The 13,455-nt window shown below is 37.4% G+C and overlaps 1 protein-coding gene across 1 annotated transcript in view; it reads right to left on the bottom strand.

Annotated features, from left to right (window-relative positions):
* The window catches only part of LOC121422350 (chromosome transmission fidelity protein 18 homolog), a 34,509-nt gene extending 24,072 nt beyond the window's left edge, over nt 1-10,437 (bottom strand). The window contains exons 1-8 of the mRNA XM_041617338.1: nt 10,153-10,437; nt 6,794-7,090; nt 5,770-6,107; nt 4,719-4,805; nt 3,966-4,018; nt 2,261-2,405; nt 1,187-1,357; nt 159-289 (exon numbers count right to left, since the gene is read on the bottom strand). Coding sequence (XP_041473272.1) covers nt 159-289; nt 1,187-1,357; nt 2,261-2,405; nt 3,966-4,018; nt 4,719-4,805; nt 5,770-6,107; nt 6,794-7,090; nt 10,153-10,240 — 1,310 coding nt within the window. The 5' untranslated portion in view covers nt 10,241-10,437. The remainder of the gene's footprint in view (nt 1-158; nt 290-1,186; nt 1,358-2,260; nt 2,406-3,965; nt 4,019-4,718; nt 4,806-5,769; nt 6,108-6,793; nt 7,091-10,152) is intronic.
* Nucleotides 10,438-13,455: the final 3,018 nt, after the last annotated feature.

Genomic DNA, 13,455 nt, shown 5'->3' with positions numbered 1-13,455 from the left:
TCTACATGGATGCTGTGGAAATGTTTTTTTAATTAAATACATCATGAACCCTCATCACAAAGACATCTTAACCCATTGCCCACCAGAGCAGGATGATCCCTGTACAAAGCCCATGGGAAGTCAGCAGAAGGGTTTAACAAAGGTAGGACGACAATTACCTGGCATTCATTTCAATAACATTGTAGCCAGCATGCCTTGCTATGATATGGGCCAGGGTTGTCTTGCCCAGTCCGGGTGGCCCGCAGAGCAGGGCAACCTTCATCTTTGGTCTGTTCTGATCATCCAATTCCTAATATGAACAAAAGGTGCAACATTGATAATACTTGTCTTTGATCATCTCTTTACTGTATCAGGTGGTTGTCTCAAAAAGCCCTTTATAAGATACAAGTGACTATAAGAATGACTGGTGATCCTTTCTTGTGTAACTGATACACACCACTTTTCCATTGGCATTGATTTAGTTGCTGAGAAAGGATGACCAGTCATTCATGAAGTCGCTTATAACTTGCAAACAGCTTTATGAAAGATAAAGCCGTTTACAAGCAACTTTACAAATGACTGGTGATCCTTTCTTAGGGGACAAAATCAACACCAGTGAAAATAAGGTGTATATCATTTACCACAAGAAATGATTACCATTCGTTCATAAAGTCGCTCGTAACTTACAAAACAGCTTTATGCAACACCCATCCGATGTTTATTTCAATAAGGTATCCTATCCTTATTTGACCCCTCCTGGTAATGCTATCTCTTATGTATGGACTGCACTGCAATGACTAGCTGGTGGCAATAACTGCCACGAATTGACCGGAACTCGTTTACACTTGTTGGACTACCTACAGAGCCTGGTAAAGAATTCCAGTTGATAAAATTTGCATAGGAAACAATTTACAAGCAAAGATTGAAACTCTGTCTTGCTTACTTCAGTGCTGTGATCCCTGAATCTCGATTCATCACCTATTTAATTACTGGTGTGATATCTCTCTCCCTACATGCATTTAAATGTCAGAATGTGGAAAGAAAATACAATTAAAACAGGGTATCTTTGTGAAGGCCTTATCACCGATGTCAAGCTTCATGGGAACCTTGATTTAGATAGACTGTTCGAGGCACTATTACCAAGATTACCACTGAGAGAAGAGTTATCACTGATGTTAAGTTAATACGGCAGAATTTGAAAGCTTACCAAATCCTCTAGTTGCTGCTCAAATTTGGACTTGAATTTGTTTTGTTGAGGTCCTGGTCCTCCACCTTTCCATTTGTCCTGTTTGTTCTTGGCCTTGTTCTGTTTCACCTCCTTCCCAAAGACCACGTGGTCCCAAAGCTTCAACCAGAACAGTAGGTTCCGATTCACACCCTGGAAGATTCAATATAACCCTGTTTCATTCAACACCACTTAGTCTGTTTCTTCTTGGCCTAATCCCAGCTGGTCTCATTCCATTTAGTCTAAATGAACTTTGGCTAAAACATTGTCCAATTATTGTAATACCATTTGGCCTAATTTTTCTGGGCCCAATTTTATTTGGTCTATTCTCCCTTGGTCTTATATATAATGGTCCGATCCCACTTGATATAATCATTCCTTGGTCTGAGCCCACTTGGCCTAATTCTCTTTGGCCTGACTCTATGGTCATCATGAACTTGGTCTTATTCTACTTGGTCTAATTCCATGTGGTATATAAAGTCAACTTGGGCTAATCCCATGTGGTCTAATATTACTTAGTATATAACTATTCAGTCTGATTCTCCGTAGCCTAATGATACTTGGTCGAATATACAATGGTCCGAGTCCAGCTTGGTCTGAAGCCATTTGGTCTAATTCTTCTTGGTTTGATCTCACAGAACCACATTGTCTAATCCTATTTGGTCTAAATCAACTTGGTCTAATTATTCTTCATCTTATTCCACTTTACCTGATCCCATTAAGACTCAATCAACTTTGGTTTATTCTACTTGGTCCAAGTGTCATTTCAAAATTTTTCTAAGACTACCGTGTGAAAATTACAAAGTGCTCTATAGAAATTGGATATCTAAGTACATGTTTCTTGAATTTCTAAAATATACAAATACCTTTATAAAATTCCTTTCAACAGAACTTCCAACATTTATGACTGCATAGCAGTGTAAGTTGTGAGAATTATATCAACCTAAAACAAAAAGATTTGTGAAAGAAGTTCAAAATGTCTATCAAACAAACAGAAAAGCTTTTTAAAATGTATGCGAAAGCAAGAATAAAGATTATTTTAAAAAGTTATCTTACATCATCACTAAGGAGATCGACATAGTGCTTCGGTGCGTATTTGTCTACCCATAATCCTTTGTTATCCTTCCCATCACCCTCTTCTAGTTGTCCTTCGGAGATCTCTCCATCGAGGTCCTCATCTTCATATTCTCTTGCAAGCTCTCTGTGAAATAAAATTGTGAACAAAATTATAAAACAATGAAAGAGATGAATCATTTTACCTTTGTTTGTTTAAACTTGAATTGTACTCTAGCTATTCAATTTTAAACATCATTATTGCAATCAAATTATCCCATATCATTTAAGCATATGCAATGTAAGCCCATAAAAGGGATAAATCAACATTGTTGGTAGTAGTAATACTTGCTTCTTATGGAATAAGGGTTGTACAATACATTTCCTACCATTTTAGATTTACAATTATGATTACATTAGCTTGGATAGTGATTTTAATATCAAATTTTGGATAAGGGTACTAATAACAGTAGAACATAAACTTAGATACAACTAACCAAACAGAATCATAATTTAACATTTGAACATCAGACTTTAGGATACATTATTACCAGAGATGCCAACTTTTAGAAATCAGAATTAGGGAGGATTTGCACCCGCCACCAAATTATGTGCGCATAGCGCACATCTCGAGCGCGGAGCGCTCGACCCTTGCGGCCGGGGTCCAGGGCCCGCCTTAGGGCCCTGGAAGCTCTGGGTTTCTAGATGCTCTCTGGTGCAATCTGACCCTTATTTTGGGGCATTTCACATGTTTTGAAATAAACATTGTTCCCACTTTTTACCAGGTCACTTTTTTAACATTAAAAATATCAAATATGCATTTTCACATGTAAATAAAAAATGAGGGGACAAAAGAAGTACCTGTTCAACAACAATAATAAGGATGAATTATCACTATCGGCTATAGGCAGGTTATGTTCCACTATAAATCCAGTAAAGAAAAGCTCAGCGCTGGTCCCTTGCTTGGTGAAATAAAGACAACAGGGTACTAGTGGAGCTCGAAGATCTTGTCATCGCAATGTCCGTAGGCCTATGCCGTTTGCTCCCGAACGAAAGTGCTTCTGAATTATCATCACGACCTCCCTGCTAAACTGAAATGTCCACGCTGCAAATTGCGCAAAATGCATGGTAAATTCCTCTTTCCGACTTCCGAACACACAGGTACTGGAGACTGTATTCAGTCTTATACTTCTGAGACCATTTCTTGGTCTTCTTTTGTTGATTTTCCGCCATTTCGTGTCAATATCAACCCATCAATACGCCGAAATCACACACCGATATTCCACCGCATGACTCGGCAAATCCAGTGGCCGTGAGCGCACACGCCTCGCGATGCTAGCCGGGCCTACCGGCCTGGTGCACAGTGGATTCCCGTTGGGCATATCACATGCACCAGCTTTTCGCTGCTTCTTATTTGTCTACTTTTCACACAGAATTTAGTAGCAGCGAACGTAATGGAGTTACTACATGCTAAAGTTAGCAGACGATACATGTCCTTCCAATCCAATTTGATTAATGCAAAAAAATCGTAATTTCGGGAGGATAATGATGGTAATCGTCAGGGCGGGAGTTGGGATGAATTTTCGGGAGCCTCCCGATGAAATCGGGAGGGTTGGCATCTCTGTATTACATTTGCATTATCTGAAAGTTCTATACTTAAAACATTCATTTTCAATTTGGAAATTTAGTTCAACAAGAAATGGCTCACCTTCTTAACTTTTCAGACACTCGAGATGACTCTTCAATAACCTTTCTCCTATTCTGTCAAAGTCAATAAAATAAAGCAATTATTACCATCTTCAGTTTCCCTTTGTATATCAATGCATAAAGTTATACCTGATAGGATCTAATGAAAATCAAGGGGGGATGATTATTGGTCCACTGCATCATAATGTAGAAACTGCAGGATAAGAAATTTTAAACAGTAATTATAAACCACTTTATATAATAAGAGACATCTATAAGCCCTTGTTCAAATCCTAGAAACCACAACTTTGGGCCTTCTCTCCAAAGATAAGAAATCAAAGAGGGGGCTAAAATGCCACAAGAGCCCTGTTGGGCGTTTCACAAACCTGTTTGTAAGATACAAATGACTTTACGCACGACTTGTGATCCTTTCTTGTGCGATGTGATCCTTTCTTGTTCTATGTGATATCCCTATGTAATTGAGTTATGACTTAAGAACATGTTCCAGTCGTGCGTAAAGTCGTTCATAACTTTACGAACAGCTTTATGAAACACCCACCTGGAAGAGAATCAGATGGAGACCTTATCTAAACTTACTCTTCCAAAACAAAAACAATCGTTTCTTAATCCTGTTTCAAATGCTGATATGCAAACATAAAATTGCAATAGATTTGAGTTGTGATTCAACTACATAAATTAAACCGATTAAGAGAAAACATTGCAGCACTTTTGATACTTTTAGTGAGCATTCAGACTTTTCATTCACTATACTCACCTCATCTTCTATTTGTCTGACGAGGTGGTCATAAGACATAGTCAAAAGACCTTTAGTGTTGCTTGATCCGTATTTCGAGTCAAACTTCTGTTTCATGAATGCAAACAAAGACAAATAGAAGAACTGTCAAATCAGAGAGTACATATAAACATCATGAAAAGTAAAAACACAAAATATTTTCATAAAAAACAAGGAAAGTTCTACAGCAGCATTAACCAAACCCAAGGGTAAAAGGGTGTGGCAAGAGCATCAAGTTGAATTTTAAAATGGATGATCAATACAAATTTGCACTGAATCAAAAGACTTAAAGGGAGGGTCCGGGCTGAAAATATATCTTAATACATATGGTAGAATTCACTGAGCAAAGGCCGACAATTTCATCAAAATCGGATAACAAATAATAAAGTTATAGAAGTTTAAAGTTTAGCAATATTTTGTGAAAACAGTCGTCATTAATATTCATTAAGTGGGCTGATGATGTCACATCCCCACTTTCCGTTTTCTTATATTATTTCATAAAATCAGCTATTTTTTCATTATTTTATACTTGTGTGAATAATACATGTATGTCTTCCTTATACTGAATAAGTTGCAGCAATAAATATCTAATGCACTAAATCAGTGGTCAATTCAATTTTTCTAGTTCTTGGAGGAAAAATTTGAATAAACCCAATTTCATATAATAAATACACAAGAACACGTGGGGATGTGACATCATCAGCCCACCTAATGAATATGACTGTTTTCACAAAATATTGCTAAATTATGAAATTCAATAACTTTGTTATTTGTTATCCAATTTTGATGAAATTTTCTGCATTTTGATTAGTGAATTCTACTCTTATTTATTAAGCTATAAATACTTTCAGCCCAGACCATCCCTTTAAGCTCGACTTTGGTACACGTGCTCGATTCGTAATTGAACGTAAGTTAATAGTGTCTATGATTTTTTTCTTATGTTTATGTGCACATGAACTAAATAAACTGCAAGCATAATACAGTCTATACCAATCAAAATGAACAAGACATTCTTTGACCAATGAATATTCACCTTGGTAACTTGCGTAGGATCATACTCCTCTTTCATCTTGAGAAAAACTCTCCTACCATCCACTCCAGTCACCCTCATCGATTCGCCTTCTGGTTGCCTTGTAAACACTCTCAGCGACCTCTTGACATTCGACCTTTGACCTGCTCTCTCATCTCCCAGTGACCCAATAGAGGATGGGGTAAGGGGATGATTGGGACCCAACGGACCAATTCCATCTTTGTTTGGTGTAGGGGGTGGGGTGATCTCGTCTTCATGAGGCTTTGATTGGCCGAGTCTCTCAGAGACATTGTCAAGGAATTGATCAAGGAGAGTTTTTCTTGGTCTCTTCGGATTGGGATCTGATGGTTGAAGAAAAATGAGAAGAGGTATTAAGAGAACAGAACAGCCTGCATCACAACAACAACAAAAATTGTAAAAAAACACACAAGATATAAACTTTGGGATTGAAAAAAACTTTGCATTTGCAAATGAAGAATATTGTATAAAAGAATGTTAAGTGACCCTTGTACCAAAATTATTCAACATTTTATAACTTTGATCATACAGAAAGGAAAAATAATATGAAAATAATAATTTGCAGTTTTGCACCTGGCGCCCACTTCTCAAAATTTAATTGTCAATTTTACAAGGTGAAATTCAACTCACATTTTCTTGAAATAAAATATTTTAAATGAAATCATCACCTTTCAACGCGAGGTCCCAGAAGTTAGGCTTACAAATGCCTCAAGAAATGACCCAAGCCCAAACTGGATGCAAAATTTAAGCTCATATTGAATGAAATTAACCAACCAAATATAAATCAATTCTTTTCTCATCCAAATTGTACAATGGCCTCGAATACCGGCTCATTTTAACTGATATGATGGGATATTAGACCTGAAAACCACTCATTCTATAGCACAACCCTTCACTTGCGATTGAAATTCTTACAACTCTAAAAGATCTTTTTATTTTTTCTGTTAAATGAAATTTGATTACAAATGAAAATATTATAGTACCCAGTACTGAAAATAAAACATTTTACCTTTAGCAGGGGATGGTGCATCGATCACAAGTTCATTGTCACTCTCGTCGTCAGACATGACACCAAACATTTCATACATGTCTCTCTTCCTAGCAGTGCGATTAGTCACACCTTTGTCCCCTGTACTTTTCTGTGTGGCATCTCCGGTAGAAGAGACTGGCTGATGTCTGCTGGATGCATCATCATCAAGATTCTTGGGCTGTGAAAGTGAGATGTCTTTCTTCGGGGGCTGGCTTATCTTCTGCTTCTGGGAAACGGGTTTGGGACGAGAAGACCATTGCTCCTGAAGATTTACATCTGCCATTGTCACAAGAGGAAACATAATTCAACTAGGAAGATGTAACAATGAAGCACAAGTTCTATCTTGAAAGCTCATTTAGCAAAGTGGCCAAGCTCTTAAACTGTTTCTTTTGATGATTGAATAAGATTTTTTCATCTTTGTAAGTTTTTAATGCAAGCAATCAGGATTTTTCTTTTTTTGCTCCAAAACACTTACCGTAATGACTTTTTGTCCTTGGCTCATACCAAAGAGACAACAAATTATTAGAATTAACAAATGAACACTAGATCTACAGCCATTTTACACTGAGTTTTTAATGTCAATGCAATGTGTATCAGCATCACTCAGTACCTGTTTGGCCATGTTTTAATATGAGTTTGCACAGGAGAAACCAGGAGTTATACAACAGACTTAAACGTACTTTAAGATACACAAGACGATTATGAGAGGTTCAAATCCAACCAGAAATCAGAAAAAAAAAGAAATAGAGAACAAAAACTAAAGGTGTTTTTGTCGCAGAAAGTTTTTAGTGGAGCTGGAGATATGGCATGTGCCCCCCTTCCAAATAGCTAAAAAATTGGCATGAAAATAAGATATCTCCCATAGAGAGTCTAGTTCTAACGATGTTAGGCCAGTGATACTACTAGGGGCAGGTCTAGATCTAGTGCTTTCAGAGGACAAAGTGGCATTATCATGAAATAGGGAAATGTCTACACAGCATCGCTTTATTGGTTCCCTATCTATTTCCACCTTATTCACTCACACAAAACGTAGGATGCTCGTACATATTGATCCTTTTATTTTTAAAGTTAAACCCCAATTTGACTGACAAAAAAAGGTGAGTTAAAAATGTTTACAAATTACAAGAATGTAGACTAGCTAATGTGTCATTAGACTTGAACTTTTATATGTCTACCTAACTTAACAATTAGACAACCTTACTGAGCTGAGCCTCAGGTAGCCCCAAAACAGAGAATGCTGATTGGGCTGGGGCCGTATTCTGAAAATTGCCTTAAGAGAAATATTCTTGTATCTTTAGAGTTACAATATAAATTCGTGTTCTGAAAACTCTTGTATCTTTTCTTGTAACTTCCACTAAGCGCTTATGTCATCAGAGTTACAATGATGCGTTAAGTTAACAAGTGGAATGCCTCTGGCCGTCTCACCTGCACCACGCGGTTCAATATAGCAGCAGTGCTGACTTTGAATACTACTCTAACTCGCACAAGATGTTCAGTGATACATGGTTACTCTTATGTCCACTTTTTATGAACTAGACCAATAAACTTACAGAGATATGATGGTTATTCAACAAAAAACCCCAACATGGCCAAAGTTCATTGACCTTACATGACCTGTGACCTTGATCATGTGACCTGAAACTCGCACAGGATGTTCAGTGATACTTGATTACTCTTATGTACAAGTTTCATGAATAAGATCCATAAACTTTCAAAGTTATGATGGTAATTCAACAGATACACCCAGTTCGGCCAAAGTTCATTGACCTTTGACCTTGGTCATGTGACCTGAAATGCGCACAGGATGTTCAGAGATACTTGATTACTATAATATCCAAGTTTAATGAACTAGACCAATAAACTTTCAAAGTTATGATGGTAATTCAACAGATACCCCCAATTCGGCCAAAGTTCATTGACCCTAAATGACCTTTGACTTTAATCATGAGACCTGAAACTTGCACAAAATGTTCAGTGATGCTTGATTACTATTATGTCCAAGTTTCATGAGTCAGATCCATAAACTTTCAAAGTTATGATGGGAATTCAACAGATATCCGCAATTCGGCCAAAGTTCATTGACCCTAAATGACCTTTGACCTTGGTCATGTGACGTGAAACTCGTGCAGGATGTTCAGTGATACTTGATTAACCTTATGTCCAAGTTTCATGAACTAGGTCCATATATTTTCTAAGTTATGATGACATTTCAAAACTTAACCTCAGGTTAAGATTTCGATGTTGATCCCTCCAACATGGTCTAAGTTCATTGACCCTAAATGACCTTTGACCTTGGTCATGTGACATGAAACTCTAATAGGATGTTCAGTAATACTTGATTAACCTTATGGCCAAGTTTTATTAACTAGGTCTATATACTTTCTAAGTTATGACGTCATTTCAAAAACTTAACCTCAGGTTAAGATTTGATGTTGACGCCGCCGCCGCCGCCGTCGGAAAAGCGGCGCCTATAGTCTCTCTGCTTCGCAGGTGAGACAAAAACGGCGCATCTCTGCGGGCAAGACAACATATCAAGATTTGCGTTCTGTTAACTTCCTTCCAAAATACAAGAGATAGGGGGCTAATTGTAACTTAATGTAGAATGTGATATTTCTCGGTCAACAATTATTTCGTGCTGCATCCCGCAAGAACATCATGTTTTGCAAAAGGAGACATTCCAAAGATGTTATAACAATGGATTGGTGGACTTTTCAGCAATTGAAAATTGGCATTCGAGATGATGAATCTTTTCAGAGAGAATATGACTCTGTCTCTGAGAAAAGCCACATTTATAGCACAACTACAAGCATAAGTACATCATACCTTCTAAGTTCTATGATCGATGAGCTGCCATTTACATGTACTACAATCAAGTATCAAGCATAAGCATCGGTGGCGCAAAGGAAATAACGTCGCATGTCAACAATCATGACAATGCCCCCTAATTATTTTTTTAAAGGGACACTTCTGTTCGTTGACCAAAACATATGAAAAGTTTAATGATTAGTTGATGATCAACTGTTGCTAGGGGACTAGGCATGTCAGAGACCAAGATAGGGACATAACATTTTCAAAATTACAGATTTAAGATTTCAGCGCGAGCTGTTATCATGGTTATCTTGCTGAGTTACAATACAAAAAAAGTTACCACCCCAGGGAATTCAAAGATAATTTGTTATACCGGTAGTTACTAGAAAAAAGATTTGAAAATTTGTCTTTGGCAAAGTCTGGACTTTGCTTGAGAGTTGAGTATGACTATGAGTGTTTTATTTTTTTTTTTTACTTTTAATTTAGTCTACATTCTATCTTGTAAATTACAGGGCAGTGATCACAGTTACCTTCTTCGATGTCTCGCAATGCATCTAATTCGTCAGCAAAAAGATCCTCAAAGTCATCATGAAATTCTGCTTCAAGAGCGGGGTCCATTTTTCCTCCTTTGCATTTAGTTTACTGTCCGTCCGTCCCGCTGAATCAACTCAATTTCAGCGACCGATGAGTGAAGTTCAGGCCGATCGACACGGGCAAGAGAGAGCTCTGGTCCCGGTGACTCGACTGGCGCTGGGGATTCACGTATCCTCCGAATTTCCCGCGCTGCGTCTAAGCTGAACGCGCGAGAACGCGCGATGCGTAACGCACGAAACATCTCTATAACTTCATGATTCGAAAAGATTTTGAAACCTTGACATTCGCACCTGATCTGAATTAATAGAACAAAAATATTCAGGTATAGGGAGTTTGAAAAAAAACAACGCTTCATCATTTTTTGTTATTCTAGTCGAGGCCAGTGGCGTAATGAGCCAAATCGAGGGGCCAAGGCCAATCCCCAATCATGGTTAATGCAAGAAACAAAAAAGTAATAAAAAGTTTATTTTTTAAGTGTGCCGAAAATTTTAACACACTTTCAAACGAAGAGTTAGCTTTGTGGCAATGTTTGATTTAAGATTGTTTTAAATGATATAATTCTTCATTTCATCTTTCATTTTCATTTATTTCTTTTTTTTAATCTCTTAGTAGTGGAACTTTCCGGGGGCATGCCCGCCCCCCCCCATTAGCGGTGGAACAAGAAATAGAAAAAAGGAAGAGAAAAAGATGAAACTGAGGGGCCAGAGATAAAAGGGGCCAGAGGAAAAAAAGGAGGGCTGAACGTCAACTTCAGCTCGCGCTCTAGCTTATTCAAGTGCGGTTCTAGGGGCAAGCAGCTCAAGTTGAGGACTGAAGCCCCCCCCAAAAAAAAAAATAGATATATAAAATAAAATACAATGTCCCAGCTAAAAATTTGACGTTTTCTAAACGTTTTAAGAATGTTCCAAGTTTGTTCTATGGACGTTTTGTCAAAACGTTTAGAAAACATCCTTTTGTGGAAGGTTTTGGACGTTAATAAAACGTTCCAAATGGACGTTTAGAAAACGTTTCCGTTTAAAACCTAAAAATAACCTTTCGAAAATTTTTAAGGACCTGTAGAAAACCTTTGGAACCTTACGGTCCTAAAACCTTTTACAACGTTCTGTGGACGTTCTACGGACGTCCAGAAAACCTTTAGAAAACCTTTGGAACGTTCCATGGACGTTCTGCGGACGTCCACAAAACCTTTAAAACGTTCCAAAAAACGTTAGTTGCGGACGTCCACAAAACCTTTAAAACGTTCCAAAAACGTTAGTTGCGGACGTCCAGAAAACCTTTGGAACGTTCAGAAAACGTTCTATAGGAACGTTTGGAGAACCTATTAAAAACTTATGTAAACAATGTAATGAATAAAAAAAGTTATTATTTGCACCTCAAGCTCTTGGCTAAATTGTGGAATGGCACTTAAGAGTGAAGTGTCTCCAATCAAATCATGCTTAAAGGGCAGACTTGAGTGGGATTCATTTGGATTTAACTCTAAATATTGCTTCAGTAAATTTATAGTTTATTGAAAGTATCGTCTGTAATGGTTAGTTATTATTTTTTTTGTTATGTTAGTACATTCCAAGACTGAATTAGTGTTTTTTAATCTTTGAGTGTGTTTCAGAACAATATTACAATAAAACGAAAGACGAAAAGCATGAATTAATTACTGCTAAATAGAAAAGAACTCATTAAAAGCGTTTATTTCAATGTCTAACGTATTATATGCAAATTACCACTCATTTGCATAAAGTCCTATTTGGAAGTTTTAAGAACGTTCATAAAACGTTCAATAAAATATGTCTCGTTATAAGGTTCCAAATAAAACGTTTTGTGAACGTTTTGATTAAAAACGTTCCATTTTGTAACGTCCAAAGAACGTTTAAAAACGTTCTTTTTGGAACCATTGTTTTTTCACAAATTGAAAGTCCAACTTGGACGTTATATGAACGTTTTCTGAATGTTTATTTCAGACGAGGACCTACGGGACCTGAATAAAACGTTTTAAACGTTCTGAAAACGTTTTATGTTTGCTGGGGTAGGCCCGGCCCTCTGTATCCTTTTCATGTCGCCAAGTGCTTTGCTACTCAAAATTATTGTTCTCGCTCGGTCGCTGTAGGCCTATACGTCTGTTCCCTCGCAAAATAACAAATACAGCCGCATGCATTAATGTTCTCTGCGGCGAGTATATAAATGATCCACTGCAATGATAAATTGACATCCCTACTTCACCCTTCACGATAATGCCGTATAATATTTGTCTGTTAATTTTTGTCAAAAGCGGTCTGGGTTTTTTTCTGCCTGTTAATGAACTCGGCAGCAAGACAGCGTTTTGCTGATGGTAAACGCCAAGCTGGCATATATGAATAATAATTATATAACCTACGAAACACATCAATCATAGTGGCTGACGTTATAGACGACATACATCACTCTCGGGCTAATTGGAGAAAATTGCAGTGTTGGGATTCGAACTCACAATCTTGCGATTATGAGTCAAATGCTCTAACCACAGGACCACATTCCATTCTTTAAGATATGTTTTTTTTTATCTTTTAAAGAAAATGGTTCGTTCGGCGCCATATTCTCCCTGACCGATGCTAAAGTGAAAGAGAAAGTACACAGTAAAAACTGTGGTGTTAAAACTGACACCAATTGGTGTTAATAGAGGACCACACCTTGAGGTGTTAAAATAACACCCTAGAGATTGAACATAACACCAAAGAGTTTAAATGTAACAACCATAGGTGTTGTAATAACACCTATAGGTGTAAAACTAACACCACCAATTTAACACCGGTGTAAAATAGTGGTGTGGTCCTCTATGTACACCGGTTAACACCACAGTTTTTGCTGTGTAGAGTCAGGGATGTCGATCTATGTTTCGGATTAAGTTGTCAACTATTGGGGCCTGGCAAGTCGATGTTTTTAAAAAAAAATAGAAATCATGGGGATGATCGCGCCTCCCTCTCCATGAATATACAGGGCAACGATCCCAATGATCCTGTTTTTTCCATGTTGAATATCACATTCAGGAGTTTAAAATACATTTATTTGGAACTTCATAATAAGCGCTCCTAATGCTAGATTTCACTTCGAAATATTTTATCCCCGGCCACCACATTGAAGGGGATTCATCGTCATAAAAAATCCCATTCTCTGTCATATTCTATTATACTTCATATTACGTTCTCTAATATTTGAAGATATTGCTCTTGAAAGTAGGAATTTTTCGCTTGTTCACTTGGCTCACTCCC

Source organism: Lytechinus variegatus, chromosome 10, assembly GCF_018143015.1.
Source record: "Lytechinus variegatus isolate NC3 chromosome 10, Lvar_3.0, whole genome shotgun sequence".
Classification (NCBI taxonomy): Eukaryota; Metazoa; Echinodermata; class Echinoidea; order Temnopleuroida; family Toxopneustidae; genus Lytechinus; species Lytechinus variegatus.
Note: the sequence above shows the minus strand (reverse complement) of the source record. Positions and strands in the feature narration are given on the sequence as shown.